The sequence below is a fragment of the Podarcis tiliguerta genome, assembly GCF_965153285.1.
Source record: "Podarcis tiliguerta genome assembly, chromosome: 17".
Lineage (NCBI taxonomy): Eukaryota > Metazoa > Chordata > Lepidosauria > Squamata > Lacertidae > Podarcis > Podarcis tiliguerta.
In genome coordinates this window covers 28651953-28671726 of record NC_139550.1, presented here as the reverse complement: position 1 = coordinate 28671726, position 19774 = coordinate 28651953, and the positions used below count along the sequence as shown (strand labels likewise).

Below are 19774 nucleotides of genomic sequence, written 5' to 3'. Positions count from 1 at the left end.
AAAAACCTGACTCTTGAGAATGAGACCACTAGAAGCCTAGACTTGTGGACTACCTCAAAACAGCAGAATGAAAAGTATTCCGCATCTTCTTGTGAGGAAGGCAAGACGGATTTTTGTACTCTGCACCTGCCCTAATCTGAAACCACATGTGCAGTTCATGGGATCAGGAAAGCAGCAGAGGGAGAGGGCTCAATACCAGGTGAATAGAAGGGACAAGAACTGCAGCATCCCACACAATTGCTTTTTACTGCTACTTCCACAGCTTGCCAATATATAGCTTAAATGCAAGCAGTAAGGTATATATTTCCAATATAACCAGCAGGGTACAATGCACTGAGGTGTAGACACACATTCAACCCACTGTGGATTGCCGGGGAGTTAAGAGGTTGGTGGCTAAGGCCCTTGCAGGCTAGGCTCACCCTAACAGAACTGACAAGTCCAGTTTGTTACTTCACCCATGGGAATGAATGAATGAATGAACGACAACTACATGTGAGAAACTAAAGATCAGGATGGATGTGGGCACTAAGATTGGCCCTCTCCCTTGGTACTGCTAGTCCCAGCCTGCGCCAATTTCATTTTAACCGCACTGAACCTAATAGGACCAGGTTTGATTTCAGATGTTTAATTTGAAATGTAAAATTTGAAAATTTAATAAAAAATATTAATGGAAAGAAAGAAGGAAGCAACCAACCAACCAACAAGGAATGCACCCCTGCATTTTGGGGGTGTGACACTTGGTCACATTACGGTGCTGCTGTCTTTAGCCCAAAACTACTGCACAACCAAAGAGGCAAGTAAAAACTTGTTTTTAAAATATACTTCTACCAGAGCGGAACCAGGAAGGGTTGACTGGATCAGAAAATGACATCTCTATGCTGCACTCAGTTCCTCAAATGTGTGGCTGTTGGGTGATAGAGGTGCAGCAGAATGTATGTTAGCGTGCCCAACATATTTTGTGCCAAGCTCAAGTAGCTAAACTTAGTTTACCTGCTCTGAGCTGTCTCAGGAATTGGGTACAGCTAGGCCCATTCATTTTGTGATTTGATGTCTACACACCTTGATTTTACACTGCTCTAGTACCAAGTGTGCTCACCCTATTCAAAAGGGAGGAAGAACTGTACAGGAGGAGTTGGCTTGAGGGGGTCTTTCTTTTGGACTGAGGGTCACAGATTTAGTCAGATAAACAACTACTCTACCATTTTGTGTCTGTGTGAACCAGTGACCAAGTGAAACGTTACTGGCACCTATCTGTCCCAAGAGACAAATGAGTGCACCTCGGGATGAAATTAAACCACTGAAGTGAGCTGCCTGGGATGCAAGCCTAGGCAGTGTGTATGGAGATCCTGGGCTGGCCAGAAATGAAGACCCTCCTCTCAACTTCACTGATGTGATCCAAAGGAAAGCAGAGCAATACGTTTGGCACCAGCTTGGCTGCAGGAGTAGCCAGAAGGAAGCATACAAGGCCAAGTACAGAGCCTCAATTTGGCCTGGTCTCAGAATTATTGCAATTAACTATAACCTAGGAACAATAGGGCATGCCATTTTAGAGGATGAAACTCAATTTTTGCAAATTTCTTCAGTGAGGGGTCTTAAAAATACCTTTCTGGGTGTTAGAAATTCAAATCTTCTATTACTTTTGTGATTGGACCACATTTACAAATCTGCATTTGATGAAGCAAGCACATAAACTGCTTTCAGAAAACCAAACAATTTTACTTTCCGAAAATGTCAGGTAATTAGAAATAAAATAACTGCAAGTACTTAGTAATCATTTTAATGTTTCTTACGCAATTTTACACCATCTCTCCTTACCAAGGAAAACTAAATTATATTTATTTAACCACAATATCTTTTGAATTCCCAGCTCATGTCACAACTTTTTAGAACCCCTCATTTTTGGAATCTGAAAGTTGCAAAATTCAACACGCCCTAACAGGACAACCTGCAGACCACAACCTAATTTCATGGAGTGGTGAGGAAAGCTCCCCACAACTCATCAGTTCAGACCTCTGGCAAGAGCAGTCTCTTCCTCCCATGGCCTCCTACTGGGCAGGTAGGGGGAGAGAAGATGTGGGGAGTTGCCCAAACCATGGCATGCAGCACCGAACAGATTATCCCCCTCTTCCAGCCTGGTTCATCAAATCCTGGGTGGAGATGGCGGCTATGTTTATATATAGATATAGATATATAGATATAGATATTTATTCTTTGGTTCCTCACCGGTTTGCCTTCTGTATAATGGTTTTGTACACCTGCCAAATTTTGTGAATGGGTGCATGCCCCACCACAGCTCTCTTAGTCTGAATTCTGAGAAAACGATCCTGTCTCCATCAGCGCAAAGATCTTGGCAACCCCCTAGCCTTAACCATTTTGACTGCATTTGTAAGAGAACCTAAATAGGAACAAGCCCTTTTTCATGCCCCCATAATCATGGCAACAGATCAATATTAAGGTAATGAACTATGACCTTATCTATGCTGTTTCATTTTGTGGGGATGGACAGGGTTTTTTTTTTTGCAAAAGCCCAAGGCCCATCATTCCTCTCTATCTGTGGTTCAAATACTCTGTATTAACCTTTCTAAAAAACAAACAGGCAAAATGAACTTTGTAACTATGGTCATTCTCCCCGATATATTTTCAGCTATGCTTTTAGTCTGTTTGATTTGGAGGGTTCAGAGCACCGATTTCTGCTGGCCTCTGCTGCATGTAATTTAAACTGAGGAGCATTCATTGGCTCAGGATCGGATACCCTAAATCTGGCCAGTCCCAAAGTAGCGTGGGTGTAGATCTAAAGATCTAAAACCTCAACCCAAACAATAAGTTATTACTTCATATTCCATGAATAAAAGATTTTTATGCACAGAAAAAGTGCCTGTTCTCCTGCCTCAAGCCACCCAAAACCTCCAAATGCTTTAAAAAAAAATTTTTTTTTTACTTTGTATTGGTTCGAGACAGCTGACCCTATTGCCCAAGAATGTCGTAATAAATGGCTGGTTTTGCTGTTATGCCATGAAATTGCTCCAGCTTCAGGCCAATCCGGAACAGTAGTGCTTCATCCCACCACTTCGCCATGATCTGTGTGAGAAAAAGAGTACAATAGCAGGGATACGCTCTGAGGACGAATACCGTATTTTTTGCTCTATAAGACTCACTTTTTCCTTCCTAAAAAGTAAGGGGAAATGTGTGTGCGTCTTATGGAGTGAATGCAGGATGTGCAGCTATCCCAGAAGCCAGAACAGCAAGAGGGATCGTTGCTTTCACTGCGCAGCCATCCCTCTTGCTGTTCTGGCTTCTGAGATTCAGAATTTTTTTTTTCCTGTTTTCCTCCTCCAAAAACTAGGTGCGTCTTGTGATCTGGTGCATCTTATAGAGCGAAAAATACAGTACTTCAAAGTAGTTACTAGAATACACCATGCAAAGAGGGGGGCAGCACCTCCATCAAGGTCATTTGTGCTCTAAGTAGACCAACTGAAAGGGCCTGAAGATATCTCAGTTAAGGGAAAGGGGACTTGCTAGCTGTAAGAGAACTGGGGAATGAAGTTGGGAAGAGAACCGGCACAACTTCTTTGGTGTTTTACAGGTATTGACATTTTAGAAGCCTGCCCCTTATCTATTTGAAGGAGGCTCAACTAGACATTAGGGACGCGGGTGGCGCTGTGGGTAAAACCTCAGCGCCTAGGACTTGCCGATCGTATGGTCGGCAGTTCGAATCCCCGCGGCGGGGTGCGCTCCCATCGTTCGGTCCCAGCTCCTGCCCACCTAGCAGTTCGAAAGCACTCTTAAGTGCAAGTAGATAAATAGGTAAAGGTAAAGGTACCCCTGCCCGTACGGGCCAGTCTTGACAGACTCTAGGGTTGTGCGCCCATCTCACTCAAGAGGCCGGGGGCCAGCGCTGTCCGGAGACACTTCCGGGTCACGTGGCCAGCGTGACATCGCTGCTCTGGCGAGCCAGAGCCGCACACGGAAACGCCGTTTACCTTCCCGCTAGTAAGCGGTCCCTATTTATCTACTTGCACCCGGGAGTGCTTTCGAACTGCTAGGTTGGCAGGCGCTGGGACCGAACAACAGGAGCACACCCCGCCGTGGGGATTCGAACCGCCGACCTTTCGATCGGCACGCCCTAGGCGCTGAGGCTTTTACCCACAGCGCCACCCGCGTCCCGTACGTAGATAAATAGGTACCGCTTTATAGCGGGAAGGTAAACGGTGTTTCCGTGTGCTGCGCTGGTGCAGGCTCGCCAGAGCAGCTTCGTCACGCTGGCCACATGACCCAGAAGTGTTTCCGGACAGCGCTGGCCCCCGGCCTCTTAAGCGAGATGGGCGCGCAACCCCAGAGTCGGTCACGACTGGCCCGTACGGGCAGGGTTACCTTTACCTTTATAACTAAACATTACGAATACCACAGAGGGAGCTTCCTGCAAAGTCAGTTCCCCACTTGTTACGAGCCATGAGGGCTATTGTTTACCTCGTCATCCAAGGCCAGATGACTTGAATACCAGCTGATTGGAATAGCGAGAGGGGAAATGGCGAAACGTAGGCATCTGGTTGGCATGGGGCAAAACTAGACTTTATTTCACCTGGGTCAAAGACCCAGTTTGGCATACTGCACATTTGTGCACACACACAGGCTGGGAGCCTCAATGGCACTTCTCTGGGGACTTCCACTGGGGGCAAAAAGACCCAGCTAGCACCCCCACCCCCAAGCTATGGCTCTGGGTTGGCCCCTGTGAGAAGGGGATGCTGGAATAGATGGTTTCTGGGTTTCCTGCAGCAGGGCTGCTCTTGCGTTCTTCAAAATCACACCCTTTGAATGTCCTCATTTGGCAGGTTCTGTGTGTATCCTAACAAACCACGGGGACAAATGTGTCTTTTTTGAGCTACCACACCTGCCAGCGGATGTATTTCATCATACAGTGGTACCTCGGGTTACATACGCTTCAGGTTACAGACTCCGCTAACCCAGAAATAGTACCTCGGGTTAAGAACTTTGCTTCAGGATGAGAACAGAAATCGTGCTCCGGCGGCAGCGGGAGGCCCCATTAGCTAAAGTGGTGCTTCAGGTTAAGAACAGTTTCAGGTTAAGAACGGACCTCCAGAACAAATTAAGTTCTCAACCCAAGGTACCACTGTATATGACGGTGTGTGAAAAAGAATGGGGAAGTTGCATTTCCATTGTTACGTGGCATAAGCATTTTACATCTGGCTAACACATCTGGTATTTGGTCACTGTTGAAACACAACCAGCCTAGGGCTGCTTGGCCAAGAAGCAGGAGGAAGAGGCCTGCATACATTTCAGTAGGACCCTGCAGAGAGCAGACCAGAGAGCACCCCTCTTTTCAGAGGAAAACAAACCAGCTTCCAGAGCGGCACACGTGATCCTTGGCCAGGAAGGGGCAAACTCTCATCCTTATTGCCACATTTGAGAGGAACCAGGGTGAGAGGCATCAGGCAGGTGCCAAGGTAGGAGTGAATTAATGTGGTTGTTTCCACTGTGTGTATGGGGATAAACTATGAAAGGTGCCAGCAAGAGAGGGAGGGGGTGGTGCTGAGCTTCTTGGGCTTGGTGATCGGAAGGTCAGCGGTTCGAATCCACACGATGGGGTGAGCCCCCGTTGCTTTGCCCCGGCTTTCTGCCAACCTAGCAGTTCGAAAGCACACCAGTGCAAGTAGATAAATAGGTACCACTGCAGTGGGAAGGTAAATGGCATTTCCATGCGCTCTGGCTTCCATCACGGTGTTCCATTATGCCAGAAGCGGTTTAGTCATGCTGGCCACATGACCCGGAGAGTTGTGGACAAATGCTAGCTCCCTCGGCCTGAAAGCGAGATGAGCGTCGCAACCCCATAGTCACCTTTGACTGGACTTAACCATCCAGGGGTCCTTTACCCATTTTACTAGCCAGAGAAAGTCGTATTTACCTGGATGCTGATCGGAAGCCCTGAAATAGAATATCCAACTGGTATTACCAGTGCTGGGATGCCAGTCAAGTTGGCCAGTTGCATGTACCTACAAATATCAAGAGAGAAGGGGCACATCAGAGGTGGACCAAGACATCTTTATCTGATCCTTAGGACTCCTGAGGGCACACCTTCTCCCTCTTAGACCATTGTTTCCCAAACCTGGTTCTTGGACTACAATTCCCATCACCCCTGACCGCTAGTACTGCTAGCTAGGGATGATGGGAGTTCTAGTCCAAAAACAGCTGGAGAACCAAGTTTGGGAAAGTCTGCCCTAAAACCATATCCTCAACAGCCCAGCTTCACATCCTTCTTGAGTACTGGAATGTGAACTGTGACAATTGAAATACTTTATTGTCGCTTGTACAATTTGTATACAGTGAGATTACACGAGCACCCCCCACTCGGCTCTTTTAGTCTTAATTCCACTCGTTTACTGACACACACACACCAAACCCGAAAGTCAGTTGCCCTGTTGTTATCCTTTCATTCAGCAGCCTAACAGCCCAGGGATAGAAGCCGTTCTTTACCCTGTTGGTGCGACTAATCATGCTTCTATATCTTCTGCCTGAGGGCGGGAGATCAAGAAAGTGCCGGCCAGGGTGTCAATCATCTCCTGAGGCAACGTTCTTCCTCTACTTTCTTGACTGGATGGAAAGATTTGTTTGTAGAACCCTCCAACATCTGCATGCCTTGAATGCAGCCTACTGGTCAATGGTCACATCCATGCCCACTTTTCCCTTTGGCCCCATCCTCCATTGGCCTGCAGCTCCCAGCCCTGCTATAGCAGATATATACTTGTTGAGCAAAATGACTTGGGCTGCACATCTAGAACCCCCTACTCTCCCCTCAAAGAAGTCCAGCCAACTGGGGTGTTTCTATCAGCTGAAACCCAGGCAACGTGGAGTGTTAAAAATCCCAAGAACATTATTCTTTAAGATGGCAAAGACAGCAAACCAAAGCAAGTCTCAGTTTTCATGTATCCAACGGCCAATTTCACTTTGGAGGGAGCCAGGTCCCCCTAGAATCTTGCCCTCCTTCCTCACTGCCACAGTTTTGCTTTGAAAAACACATGTCTTTACCTCATGGTGCGGAGAGTTGTCCTAACATCGCTACACCCAGTCAGAAGATCAGAGTCCTGGATTTTTGGGGCACAGCATGCAGTACCTTGCACAAGAGAAAAATGTGTGTGTGCTGTGGGTTTTATGGGTGTTTTTTTAAGTTGCGTGCTTTTATCCTGAGTTATATAGGCTCTTAACAGTCCCTCTTATCCCTCACTGTGAACGTTTCCAGTCAACCCCCATAACTGTTTCCCAGTAAAAAAGGATCAGAAGGTTGGCGGTTCGAATCCCCGCAATGGGGTGAGCTCCTGTTGCTCAGTCCCTGCTCCTGCCAACCTAGCAGTTCGAAAGCATGAAGTGCAAGTAGATAATTAGGTACTGCTCCAGTGGGAAGGTAAACGGTGTTTCCGTGCGCTGCTCTGGTTCGCTAGAAGCGGCTTAGTCATGCTGGCCACACGACCCGGAAGCTGTACGCCAGCTCCCTCGGACAGTAAAGTGAGATGAGCACTGCAACCCCAGGGTCGTCCACGACTGGACCTAACAGGGGTCCCTTTACCTTTATGCCACACATAAGACTTAGCTGAGCTGGTTCTGAAAGCCAAAATTTACTGAAAACTGCAATTTACTCCCAGGAAGGTGATGGATGACTGATGAAGGACCCTGCGTGAGAGGCAGGGAAGGGAAGAACTCCTAGGATGGGAGACTGGGAGAAGAAATGGAAGCTCTCAAGTGAGAGCAGGGAGGGTCCTCTCCCTATTGTGTGAGATAAGGGTTAAAATCTACCCCTGACAGAGGGTTCTGTATTTTTATATTTTTCCCTCTCTTTTCCTTCTTATTTTCTCTCTTTGTTTTATCTTTCTCTCTTCTTTTGCTTTTTTCTTCTCTATTTAGATTAGTTCAACTTTTATTGCACTGTATGTTGAAAACTTTCAATTAAAAAAAAACAGATAATGAAAAAGGGATGTGAGGTCAAAAGCAAAAAAAAAAACATTTTTATGCAGATGAAATCTGCCTGCAAAGCAGAAATCCTTTAAACAGGCGCTATGGATTGAATCTAAAGTGATACACATACAAAGTGCATGTTCTGCCATCTAAGTACCGTTTTAATTCACCTAGTTCAGCAAAAAATCTTTAGCATATTTCTGGCTGCATTAGGCCAGTTGTTTTTTTAGTACAGTGGTGCCCCGCAAGACGAATGCCTCGCAAGATGGAAAACCCGCTAGACGAAAGGGTTTTCCGTTTTTCAATGCGCTTCGCAGGACGAATTTCCCTAGGGGCTTGCTTCGCAAGACGCAAATGTCTTGCAATTCTTGAGATTTTTTTTCACTCCCCAACCCCTTTTTCTAAGCCGCTAAGCCGCTAATAGCCTTTTAGCAGCTAATCCGCTAATCCCTTAAGCCTTTAATAGCTGCTAATAGCCACTAAACCGCTAATAGCGCTAAGCCGCTAATAGGGTTTCTTCGCAAGACGAAAAAACTGCTAGACGAAGAGACTAGCGGAACGAATTAATTTCGTCTTGCGAGGCACCACTGTATATACGTTTTATGACAAAAATCCATATTTTTCTTTTCCTATTTAATTTATATCCCCTTCTTCCTCCCAAAGGTGCCCAGGGGAGTAAAAACACCAAGAAAGTGAGCCAAGCCACAAATTACAGTTCAAATCTCCCTTGATATGCTTTATAGGGCGAAGGCATTACACATGTAGAAGATGGCTTACAAAACGTGCCCATTTTAGAGATTCAACACCTGGTAGGTGACAACACATATAACTTCCTTTTTTTAACATACCCAGACAGAGGTCATACCAACCAGTCACGAAACATACGCCACCTCTCTCTAGGAACCTCATGATGACCTCATGCCCTGCTGCATTGAAAACACCCAAGGTCATTTAGCCAGGCGCTACTACACTCAGTATGAAAACATTTTAATTTAGACCAGAGCACATGCAGGACGGGAAGCGAATCAGGCCAATAAAGCCCCTACAAGTTGATATAAATAGTGTTAAATTCAGCTGGCATCAGATACCTGGGGTAATAAGACAGTTCACATTCGCAAACATCTGTTGTAGAAGGGCCATGGTGCGGCTCCGCTGCCGATTTGCCTGCAAACACAAGTGGGAATTGAGTCCATGGGGAAGACAGGAAAGCATACCCTACTGTAATACAGCAAAAAATAAAAATAATGGTGCAATCTTGCAATTAATTGCCTTTTACCTTAATATAATCCAGAGCTGTGAACTGAGAAGCGATTGCAAGATTAAGACGAGTCTCCAGATTCTGGAAAAGGAAGAAACACGGGGGTAAACCCTAATCCTAAATAGTCATGGACAACCTGCCCACCTAGAACAGACATGTAGGCATTGTAACGGCACAGAGCTACGCTGAAGTTAAGACCCCTCTACACACACAACCTTCCGCCAGAGAACAGAGACAAAAAGGCACAGATACAGGCAGAGTTGAGCCATGTGCAGATGTGTTTTCCTCCTCCTCGTCGAGCAAGGTGTGTCGCAACCTCCGCAGGGCCAAAACGGAAAGGAATATGGGAACTGCTAGGCCAGTTCACGTGCCACTCAGTGCGGTAAGCAAGGGGGGGAAAGCACCATTTCTGTGTTTGGAGAAACTGTGGTTAATTGGTGGCCCTGGCGAGGAAGATGCGGCTTCACAATCTATCGCAGGGTTTCCCAAACTTGAGTCTCTGGCTGTTTTGGGACTACAGTTCCAAGTCAGCCCTCCACTTACCATTTGGTGAAAGGAATTGTTGAAGTCAGGCTGCAGGAAATCTCTCATCTCACTAAGGATGCAGATCACATGAGCCACTCGGATCTCCTCCAGTTCTGGCAGGGACACATCAACCACGGAGGCACCTAAACCTTCTAGAAACTTCACAGCTGATCATCAGTGGCAGCCGTCGCGAGGGGGTGGGGGAGGGAAATAAGCAAGACTTAATAGCCTAACAAGTATCCCCATTTGTTTCAGCAAATCTGGGATGTAGTTTGCCTTGCTTTCTTTTTTGAGGTTTTTTTAAAATTAAATTTCTGTTTTACATTTTAGAATATTCACTTAAAATATCAATGACTTCCCTTCCTCTCTTTCCATGATTCATTTTGCACAGCATGAATCCCGGCATATTTTATATAAACTAAACCATTCAGTATTCCATTGTTACATCTGTCAAAACTTATTTACACGGTTGAATTTATCTTAATGCTGCCCATGTTTTCAAATAAAACACAATTTTCCTCCATATATTCAATAAACATTTTCCAATCTTCTTTAAACATATGTTCTTCTTGTTCTCTTATTCTACATGTTAGGTCCGCAAGCTGCACATATTCCATCCATTTAAGTTGCCTATCTTCTCTGGTTGGGACTTCGCTCATTTTCCATTTTGGGACTAACAAAACACAAACCGTGGTGGTGCCATACATAAATAACATTTTCTGACATCTGGGAATTTCCTTCTGAGTTCTTCCCAACAAAAAGGACTCTGGGTTTGTTTGTTTTTTGGGAAAGTACTTTTAAACATTTTTTCCAGTTCATTATGAATGATTTACCTTTCTGGCAGGTGGCTAGGATTTCAGCATCACATGCCTGGCAGACAATAAAAAAAAAAAGAGTTATCCTCAAGGATCTAGCTTTGCGGAACCACAATTAAAGAACTTTTCTCCCCCTCTAGTCTATGAGACCCACCACGTTCCCAGTCATGTGACAGAGTCATAGGGAGGCCTTATGTTTTCTTAGGGGACATGGAATTGTAGAGGTGAAAGGGGACCCCGGGGTCACCTGATTCAGCCCCCTGCAATGCAGGAATCTTTTGCCCAACAAGTGGAACTCAGACTCAGAGATTAACAGGAATCCCTCATGTAACACCCAGGAAGCAACATTCTGAAGATGAAGTGGCCGCATCTCAATATAATAATAATTTATTATTTATACCTCGCCCATCTGGCTGGGTTTCCCCAGCCGGTCTGAGTGGCTTCCAGCAAAATATTAAAATACAGTAATGCATCAAACATTAAAAGCTTCCCTAAACAGGGCTGCCTTCAGATGTCTTCTAAAAGTCTGGTAGTTGTTGTTCTCTTTGACATCTGGTGGGAGGGCGTTCCACAGGTGCCACTACCGAGAAGGCCCTCTGCCTGGTTCCCTGTAACTTGGCTTCTCGCAGTGACGGAACCGCCAGAAGGCCCTCGGTGCTGGACCTCAGGGTCCAGGCAGAACGATGGGGGTGGAGACGCTCCTTCAGGTATACTAGACCAAGGCCGTTTAGGGCTTTAAAGGTCAGCACCAACACTTTGAATTGTGCTCAGAAATGTACTGGGATCCAATGTAGGTCTTTCAATGTGGTCTCGGCGGCCACTCCCAGTCACCTGTCTAGCTGCCGCATTCTAGATCAGTTGTAGTTTCCGGGTCATCTTCAAAGGTAGCCCCACATAGAGTGCATTGCAGTAGTCCAAGCGAGAGATAACTAGAGCATGCACCACTCTGGCCAGACAGTCCGCGGGCAGGTAGGGTCTCAGCCTGCGTCCCAGATGAAGCCAGTAGACAGCCGTCCTGGACACAGAATTGACCTGCGCCTTCATGGACAGCTGTGAGTCCAAAATGACTCCCAGGCTGAGCACCTGGTCCTTTACGGGCACAGTTACCCCATTCAGGACTAGGGAGTCCTCCACACCTGCCCACCTCCTGTCCCCCCAAAACAGTACTTCTGTCTTGTCAGGATTCAACCTCAATCTGTTAGCTGCCATCCATCCTCCAACCGCCTCCAGACACTCACACAGGACCTTCACCGCCTTCACTGGTTCTGATTTAAAAGAGAGGTAGAGCTGGGTATCATCCACATATTGATGGACACCCAGCCCAAACCCCCTGATGATCTCTCCTAGCGGCTGCATGTAGATGAAGGATGCAAGAGAAACGAAGAGGTAAACAGGCACCTTAAAGAAAGTCCAGTCAACCCCCAACTTCAAGTCCTTCAGATCAGGTGTGAGGACTCCAGAGAGGGATGGTTTGGGCTGGCCTAATCCTGAAACAGGTGAAAAAGGAACCGTCAACAGGCACGCAGTGGAAGGAAGATAAGTCGTGCTACCTTGGATGGGAGCGAACGGGCATTTAAGACTCACCATACGGATAGCGGGGGTCAGGACCAGCCAAGATCGCATAAGCAACAGCCGCGTCTGCCACTGATGTAGACAAGGGGCCTAGCCAAAAAAAAAGGGGAGGGAAGAACTTGCATTCTGGATCCTTATAAAATAAAAGAAAGACCTTGCAAGTCGAAAAAAATCACAGCAGGCCAAGGTTCTAGCTGGAACTCTCTCCCCCGCCCCATGTGCTAGCTTTCTATCTGCAGGGACAGGTAGGTAGCCATGTTGGTCTGCTGTAGTCAAAACAAAATAAAAAAATTCCTTCCAATAGCACCTTAGACACCAAGTTTGTTATTGGTATGAGCTTTTGTGTGCATTTCAGAAATAGACTGAATAGAAAGAGAATTTCAGAAATAGACTGGAAAGAGAAGTTGCTGAATTGCAACTTATTACCAAACTTAAAGCCATGGAGAGACCTGGTCTGAATAGAGACGTTGGATTCTTCTCACATTATACGCGATAAAGCTATTTTTAGCCATCTCACCCCTTGCTTTTTCCTGTAAGACCAATTGCAGTCGTTAACAGGTTTACCACACCTATCAGCCAATCACCCATTCCCACCACCCTTCTGAGTAATACCCCTCCCCACCGTCTCACTATATATAAGGGTCTGGTGACTTCTGTTTCAGTGTATCTGAAGAAGTGTGCATGCACACAAAAGCTCATACCAATAACAAACTTAGTTGGTCTCTAAGGTGCTACTGGAAGGAATTTTTTTTCTTTTTTATCTGCAGGGAGTTATATGTGTGGAGCATCGGAATCAATTGGCTGCACGTATATAATCTGATGTGGCGCAGTCTGTTCCACCACCTTATCCCAACCCCTTTCAGGTGGACGGAAGAATGTGTGAGGGTTTGACGTGGCAGGCGACGTGGGAGCTTCATCTTCAGTCTGGTGCTATAATTGTTCTCTCTGTTTTATATTACAGTGGTACCTCGCAAGACGAATGCCTCGCAAGACGAAAAACTCGCAAGACGAAAGAGTTTTTCGTTTTTTGAGTTGCTTCGCAAGACTAATTTCCCTATGGGCTTGCTTCGCAAGACGAAAACGTCTTGCGCCTTTTTCTTAAAACCGTCAATGCATTCCTATAGGAAACCGTCAATGCACAGTGGTGCTTCGCAAGATGAAAAAATTCACAAGACGAAAAAACTCGCAGAACGAATTAATTTCGTCTTGCGAGGCACCACTGTATACAGTGAAATAAGAAAGTACATTAACAACAAGCAAGTTTCCAGTTCATATAGAAAGCTGCCTGTGTTCTCAGGAATATGGTAGACACAGATTCTTTCTCTCTCTCTCTCTCTCTCTCTCTCTCACACACACACACACACACACACACACACACACACACACCCCAAATTCACACATCACACTAAGCCAAACCACGGCTTCGGAGACTGCAGCTGTTTTGCTTTTCAGATCAGTGCACCACAGCAGCTAAGCCAAAAGTCTGGTTTAGCATCTCATCCAAATCCAGGATTGTGGTTAAGCTCTCCATAATCATCATTATGTTATTATTTATACCCCGCCCATCTGGCTCGGTTTCCCCAGCCACTCTGGGCAGCTCGCAACAGAACACTAAAAACCGAATAAAACATCAAACATTAAAAACTTCCCTAAACAGGGTTGCCTTCAGATGTCTTCTAAAAGTCAAATAGTTGTTTATTTCCTTGACATCTGATAGGAGGGCGTTCCACAGGGCAGGTGCCACTACCGAGAAGGCCCTCTGCCTGGTTCCCTGTAACCTCGCTTCTCGCAGGGAGGGAACTGCCAGAAGGCCCTCAGCGCTGGACCTCAGTGTCCGGGCAGAACGATGGGCGTGGAGATGCTCCCTCAGGTATACTGAAGCCACATTTGCAACAGGTCCTGGTTGCAACATGCTAAACCAAACCTTGATTTAGCTGCCAGCTCACACTGACCTAAAAAGGCCAGGCATGAGCTCCTCTCTGGAAGACAGCTTGTTCACTTTAATCTATTTATAAACATGCCACTATTCATTAAAAAAAAACTGGAAGTCATATAATTTTTAAAAAATGAGGAAACCAGCCAACTACCTTACCTGCCCGCAGACTGTCTCGCCAGAGTGGTGCATGCTCTGTTATCTCCCGCTTGGACTACTGCAATGTGCTCTACTTGGGGCTACCTTTGAAGGTGGCCCGGAAACTACAACTAATCCAGAATGTGGCAGCTAGACTGGTGACTGGGGGCGGCCGCCGAGACCACATAACACCAGTCTTGAAAGACCTACATTGGCTCCCAGTATGTTTCCGAGCACAATTCAAAGTGTTGGCGTTGACCTTTAAAGCCCTAAGCGGCCTTGGCCCAGTATACTTGAAGGAGCGTCTCCACCTCCATCATTCTGCCTGGACACTGAGGTCCAGCTCCGAGGGCCTCCTGGCAGTTCCCTCACTGCAAGAAGCCAAGTTACAGGGAACCAGGCAGAGGGCCTTCTCGGTAGTGGCGCCCGCCCTGTGGAACACCCTCCCGTCAGATGTCAAAGAGAAAAACAACTACCTGACATTTAGAAGACATCTGAAGGCAGCCCTGTTTAGGGAAGTTTTTAATGTGTGACATTTTAATGTATTTTTAATCTTTGTTGGAAGCCACCCAGAGTGGCTGGGGGAACCCAGCCAGATGGGTGAGGTGCAAATAATAAATTATTATTATTATTATTATTATTATTATTATTATTATTATTATATTCTTAACTGCCTGCAAAGGCACGATGGAACAAGTTTTCAGCAGGGGCACACACACTTCCTTCCGCTAGATAGATAACTCCAAAGACCTCCTTCTTACCAAGGCTTACGGTAGAATAGGAGAGAGGGTGACAGCCAAATTCACTGGTGCGTCCAAAGGTACCTTCAGATGACACAAAGCAAGTGGATTAGAGGCATGATGAAGTAGCAGGTGGCCAAAAGGAGAGGCCAGAGGCTAGTCTGGCCTGAGCGATGGATCATGCCAGGCTCCAAGCAGCAGCCTACAGAAGGGGAAATATGGAAGGGCTTCATATTCTCCTTCCCCTGCTTCAACCACCAATCCAAGCAGGGGTCTTAGTACCCAGGATGGAGTGCTGGATTTGATCCCTGCTCAGCCATGAAGCTCCCGCGGTAGCTGTGGTGCCACGGCTGGCTCTCATGATAAACAGAGAATTATCCATCTCTAGTTAGACCTCTCGCTACAGTTAATTGGTTAACGGTGCGTTGGTAACTCTGGACTGGTCATGTTGTGCAGATGCCCAATTATCGTCTTCCAAAGCAACTACTCTATTCCAAACTTAAAAATGGAAAGCGTAACGCTGGTGGTCAACAAAAGAAGTTTAAAGGCTCTCTCAGGCCAAATCTTTAAAAATGTAGTATAAACACCAACAACTGGGAAACACTGGCCTGCGAGCGCTCCAGTTGGAGAGCAGCCTTGACCAAAGATGTCATGGGCTTTGAAGACGCTCAAACTCAGGATGAAAGGGATAAACGTGCTAAGAGGAAGGCATGCTTGGCAAACCCTCACCATGATCAACTCCCTCCTGGAAACCTATGTCCCCACTGTGGAAGGACGTGTGGATCCAGAACTGGCCTCCACAGTCACTTACAGACTCACTGTTAAAACTGTGTTTATGGAAGGCAATCTTACTCGGCTACGAGTGATCTCCAAAGAAGAAGATTACCTTTGAGTCCCACAATGCCACAGAAAGACGCAGGGATCCTCACCGAGCCGCCTCCATCTGTACCAAGAGCCAATGGGCAAAGGCCTACAAAATGAAGCAGAATTATGAGGCGTTGAGGGAAACCATCTAGTTCTGCATTCCCCCACACAATCTCCTCAGAATCACAGAACTGTAAAGTTGGAAGGGACCCCGCCGCTGCAGAGGTATGGCAGGACCCTCTGCCTTCATGAGAAGGCCCCTGCTGCTGCAGGGAAGCGCGGCACACCTGCCACTGCAAGGAGGTATGGTGGGACCCTCTGCCGCCGCGGGGAGGCCCAGCAATGCCCTCCGCTGCTGCCGATATATATCATGATATATTGAGATATCGTGATATTTAGCTGGCGATAACCAGCTATCGCCCAGCTCTATCACTGATGGAGTGCAAAAGGTTATGAAAAGCAAACTTGTTGAGTTTCTGGTCCATTGTGGTGGTATGTATATGGGCAGGGGCGTAGGAAGGGGGGGGGGGCGTTCTGCCCCGGGTTCCATCATGGAGGGGGTGACAAATTATCAAGGAATGATTACTACCCTACTAGGGTGGTTCATAAAAAAACATTTTTTTTTAAGAACTAGAAGGGCGAGAAAATACCATCGTTATTAGAATGGCAAAGTAAACTCTGTGAGTTTATGGAAATGGCAAAATTGACGGCAACTATTAGAGGCCATTTAAATCAGAGAATAATTAAAGAGTGGGAGGGAGTGAAGGAATATATGAAAAAATATGGTTCCGGAACTGGAATATTAATAGATAACGTGTAAAACATGAGGGGTAAGCAAGCAAACAATAAAAAAATCAGCTGCACAATGATTAAATTATAACAACACAACAAGACGGAAGAAGTAAAAAAAAAATTAAAATGAGATCACACATGGGTGAAGGAATGGGGGGGTATACGGGAATTTGAAATATTATTTATAATATAAAAGCTTTAATATAAAATTTCTAACTGTGTTGTATTTGTATACAGCAAATAAGTTTATAGTAATTAGGTATATTTTAATTTGGTTAATTATATAATAGGTTTATGTTAGAAAATGAATATGGATGTTGAATTTGATGTTTGTAATTTTTCTTTTTTCGGTTTTGGAAATAAAAAATAATTATAATTATAAAAAAAACTTTTTTTTTTAAATGCCTTCTCCAAAGGTCTCATCTTACTACACTAGGGATTATACAGCCATATCTGAAATTTCATGCATATCAGTTAATATCTTGACTCGCCTCCACAAAAATAATTGTTTACTTGGCCTTTTTCATATGTCGTGAAGGCTGAAATTTCAATTCAGTGGAGCCAAAACAAAACCCATCCTGTAGATTTAAGTATCTGTCCACAGTCGCCCAGAATCCACATTCCTTTGTAAGAAAATATGAAATAACGTAAAACCATTTTTGCAGGCAAACAAAAATCAATGTGTGTGTGTGTGGGGGGGGGGGTGACAAGAAATTTTCCACACCAGGTACCACCTGACCTTTCTACGCCTCTGTGTACAGGGGATAGATTTCCTTGCCAAGGGCACAAGGGAACCAATCGATGCCTCTGTTGAACTGACACTCTCCTTCTTCCCGCCTCCCCAACTCATTGGACAACCTCACCTGAAGCCACGGCTGCTGCTGACCCACTTGAGCTGCCCCCAGTGAAGTGCTGGGGGTTGTAGGGGTTCCTCGCCGTACCGTGGTATCTGGAGGGAGACAGAGAAAGATTCTGAAGGCAGTGCCGCCAAGACCGTTGGAGGAAGCGAAGGATCTCAACATCCTGACACACAGGTGAGGTTCAAGGCAGAGGCCACGAGGTATGGCACCCAGTCTCCATGCTCTACCTAGCCCCGTGGTTCCCAACATGGGGCACATGCCCCACAGAGGGGCAATTTGATTTTTAAGGGGGGCAATTTGAGAATGAGTTGGACCAAGTTAACAGCCTTTTAGGTTTCTTCCACATGAATAGGAGTTCATTTTTTGAGTACAGTGGTACCTCGGGTTAAGTACTTAATTCGTTCCGGAGGTCTGTTCTTAACCTGAAACTGTTCTTAACCTGAAGCACCACTTTAGCTAATGGGGCCTCCTACTGCTGCTGCCACACCGCCGGAGCACGATTTCTGTTCTCATCCTGAAGCAAAGTTCTTAACCTGAAGCACTATTTCTGGGTTAGCGGCATCTGTAACCTGAAGCGTATGTAACCTGAAGTGTATATAACCCCAGGTACCACTGTAATAAGAAGTATTGTATTTTTTGCTCTATAAGACGCACCCGACCATAAGACACACCTAGTTTTAGAGGAGAACAAGAAAAAAAATGTTCTCTCCCTCTCTGCTCAGCACCTCTCCAGCGAAGCGGGAGGAGAAACAGAGCCCCTTCCATTTCCCCTCCCGCTTCGCTGAAGGGGCGCTGCGCAGAGAGGTCTCCTGGCTTCAGCGAAAGCTGCAGAGCCTGCATTCGCTCCATAAGACGCACACACATTTCCCCTTACTTTTTAGGAGGGAAAAAGTGCGTCTTATAGAGCAAAAAATACGGTATATGTCACAGAGGAGCATCAGGATTTTAGAGATGCATAGGTAGGGCATGGCCAAAAATGTTGGGAACCACTGGCCTAGCCTCACAGAGCCACCGAGACCTCAGCAGTGGCTGCACTGGGCAGAGACCATGCAAATGGTAAAGGGCAGCCTCTTTAGTGGGCAGCGGGGTTATTGGGTCGTTCTTGCTTTTATTTTTATTATACATTCTGTTTTTATATTGAGATTTTGCCTTGTGAACCACCCTGAGACCTGCAGGTATAGGGTGGTATACAAATTTAATGAACACCACCACCACACATATTAACATTTAAGGAACCACACAATTCAGTGTTAATATCATAAAGATTTACAGTGGTACCGCAGGTTAAGTACTTAATTCGTTCCGGAGGTCTGTACTTAACCTGAAACTGTTCTTAACCTGAAGCACCACTTTAGCTAATGGGGCCTCCTGCTGCTGCCGCACCGCCAGAGCACAATTTCTTTTCTCATCCTGAAGCAAAGTTCTTAACCTGAAGCACTATTTCTGGGTTAGCAGAGTCTGTAACCTGAAGCGTATGTAACCTGAAGCGTATGTAACCTGAGGTACCACTGTACTTTAAACTCTTCCTTTTTCACGTCTCTTCCTTTAAAGTGAGTTTTACTGCCGACAGCGATAGCTAGTGGTTCTAAACATAATCGCAATTCAGACTTTGTCTGGTCCCTTTTGACCAAAATTATTCACCAACCTTTTAACTTGAGCATCCAATACAGTGGTACCTCGGGTTACATACGCTTCAGGTTACATACACCTCAGTTACAGACTCCGCTAACCGAGAAATAGTACCTCAGGTTAAGAACTTTGCTTCAGGATGAGAACAGAAATCATCCAGCGGCAACACGGCAGCAGTGGGAGGCCCCATTAGCTAAAGTGGTCTTCAGGTTAAGAACAGTTTCAGGTTAAGAACAGACCTCTGGAACGAATTAAGTACTTAACCTGAGGTATCACTGTATAATGCTTTGCTCCACATTTATTACCTTTCTTATTCCACTCATGTTTTAAAGAGAAAGCTCCATTCAGTGTTATCAACAAGCCCCCGTTTAATGAATGTGACCTACTTTACCTGTTGGGGTTACAGCCAGTGGTTCCAATACCCAATTCGTGCATGTTTGAGACACCGATAATAATGGCCCCAGCCTCTCGCAGTTTTTGGGTCGCAGTGGCATCTTTGGTTTCTGGCTCCATGCCCAGGTATTGCGTTCCACTTCGGTGATGATAGGGCACCTAAAAAAATGCAGGTAATCAAGGGTTTTTTCCCCATAGAATCACAGAATTGTAGTTCAATGACGGCAGCATGAATATTATTGGCACAAAAATGGAAGCAAGAAGAATTACCGACAAAAGAAGAATGGAGGTTG

At 45.8% G+C, this 19774-nt stretch overlaps 1 protein-coding gene and 1 long non-coding RNA gene across 3 annotated transcripts in view; one reads left to right on the top strand and one right to left on the bottom strand.

Moving 5' to 3' along the window:
• Window positions 1-1761: 1761 nt before the first annotated feature.
• The window catches only part of LOC310667490 (uncharacterized protein), a 38536-nt gene continuing 20523 nt past the window's right edge, over window positions 1762-19774 (bottom strand). The window contains exons 8-21 of one of the 2 annotated variants that reach the window (XR_014506291.1): window positions 19480-19640; window positions 17463-17548; window positions 15830-15913; window positions 14965-15027; window positions 12145-12222; window positions 11959-12047; window positions 10579-10615; window positions 9764-9912; window positions 9239-9301; window positions 9051-9126; window positions 7042-7126; window positions 5921-6008; window positions 1997-3078; window positions 1762-1959 (exon numbers count right to left, since the gene is read on the bottom strand). Coding sequence is in view for 1 of the 2 variants with exons in the window: in XM_083420001.1 (XP_083276127.1) it covers window positions 2965-3078; window positions 5921-6008; window positions 7042-7126; window positions 9051-9126; window positions 9239-9301; window positions 9764-9912; window positions 10579-10615; window positions 11959-12047; window positions 12145-12222; window positions 14965-15027; window positions 15830-15913; window positions 17463-17548; window positions 19480-19640 (1173 nt within the window). In the remaining variant the exon portion in view is untranslated. Of the gene's footprint in view, window positions 3079-5920; window positions 6009-7041; window positions 7127-9050; window positions 9127-9238; window positions 9302-9763; window positions 9913-10578; window positions 10616-11958; window positions 12048-12144; window positions 12223-14964; window positions 15028-15829; window positions 15914-17462; window positions 17549-19479; window positions 19641-19774 lie in introns of both variants that reach the window. The other variant, XM_083420001.1, reaches the window with a different exon arrangement.
• On the top strand, window positions 15926-16994 carry LOC310667969. The gene is made up of 2 exons (XR_014506494.1): window positions 15926-16408; window positions 16445-16994. It is a non-coding gene; the product is annotated as an uncharacterized lncRNA (long non-coding RNA).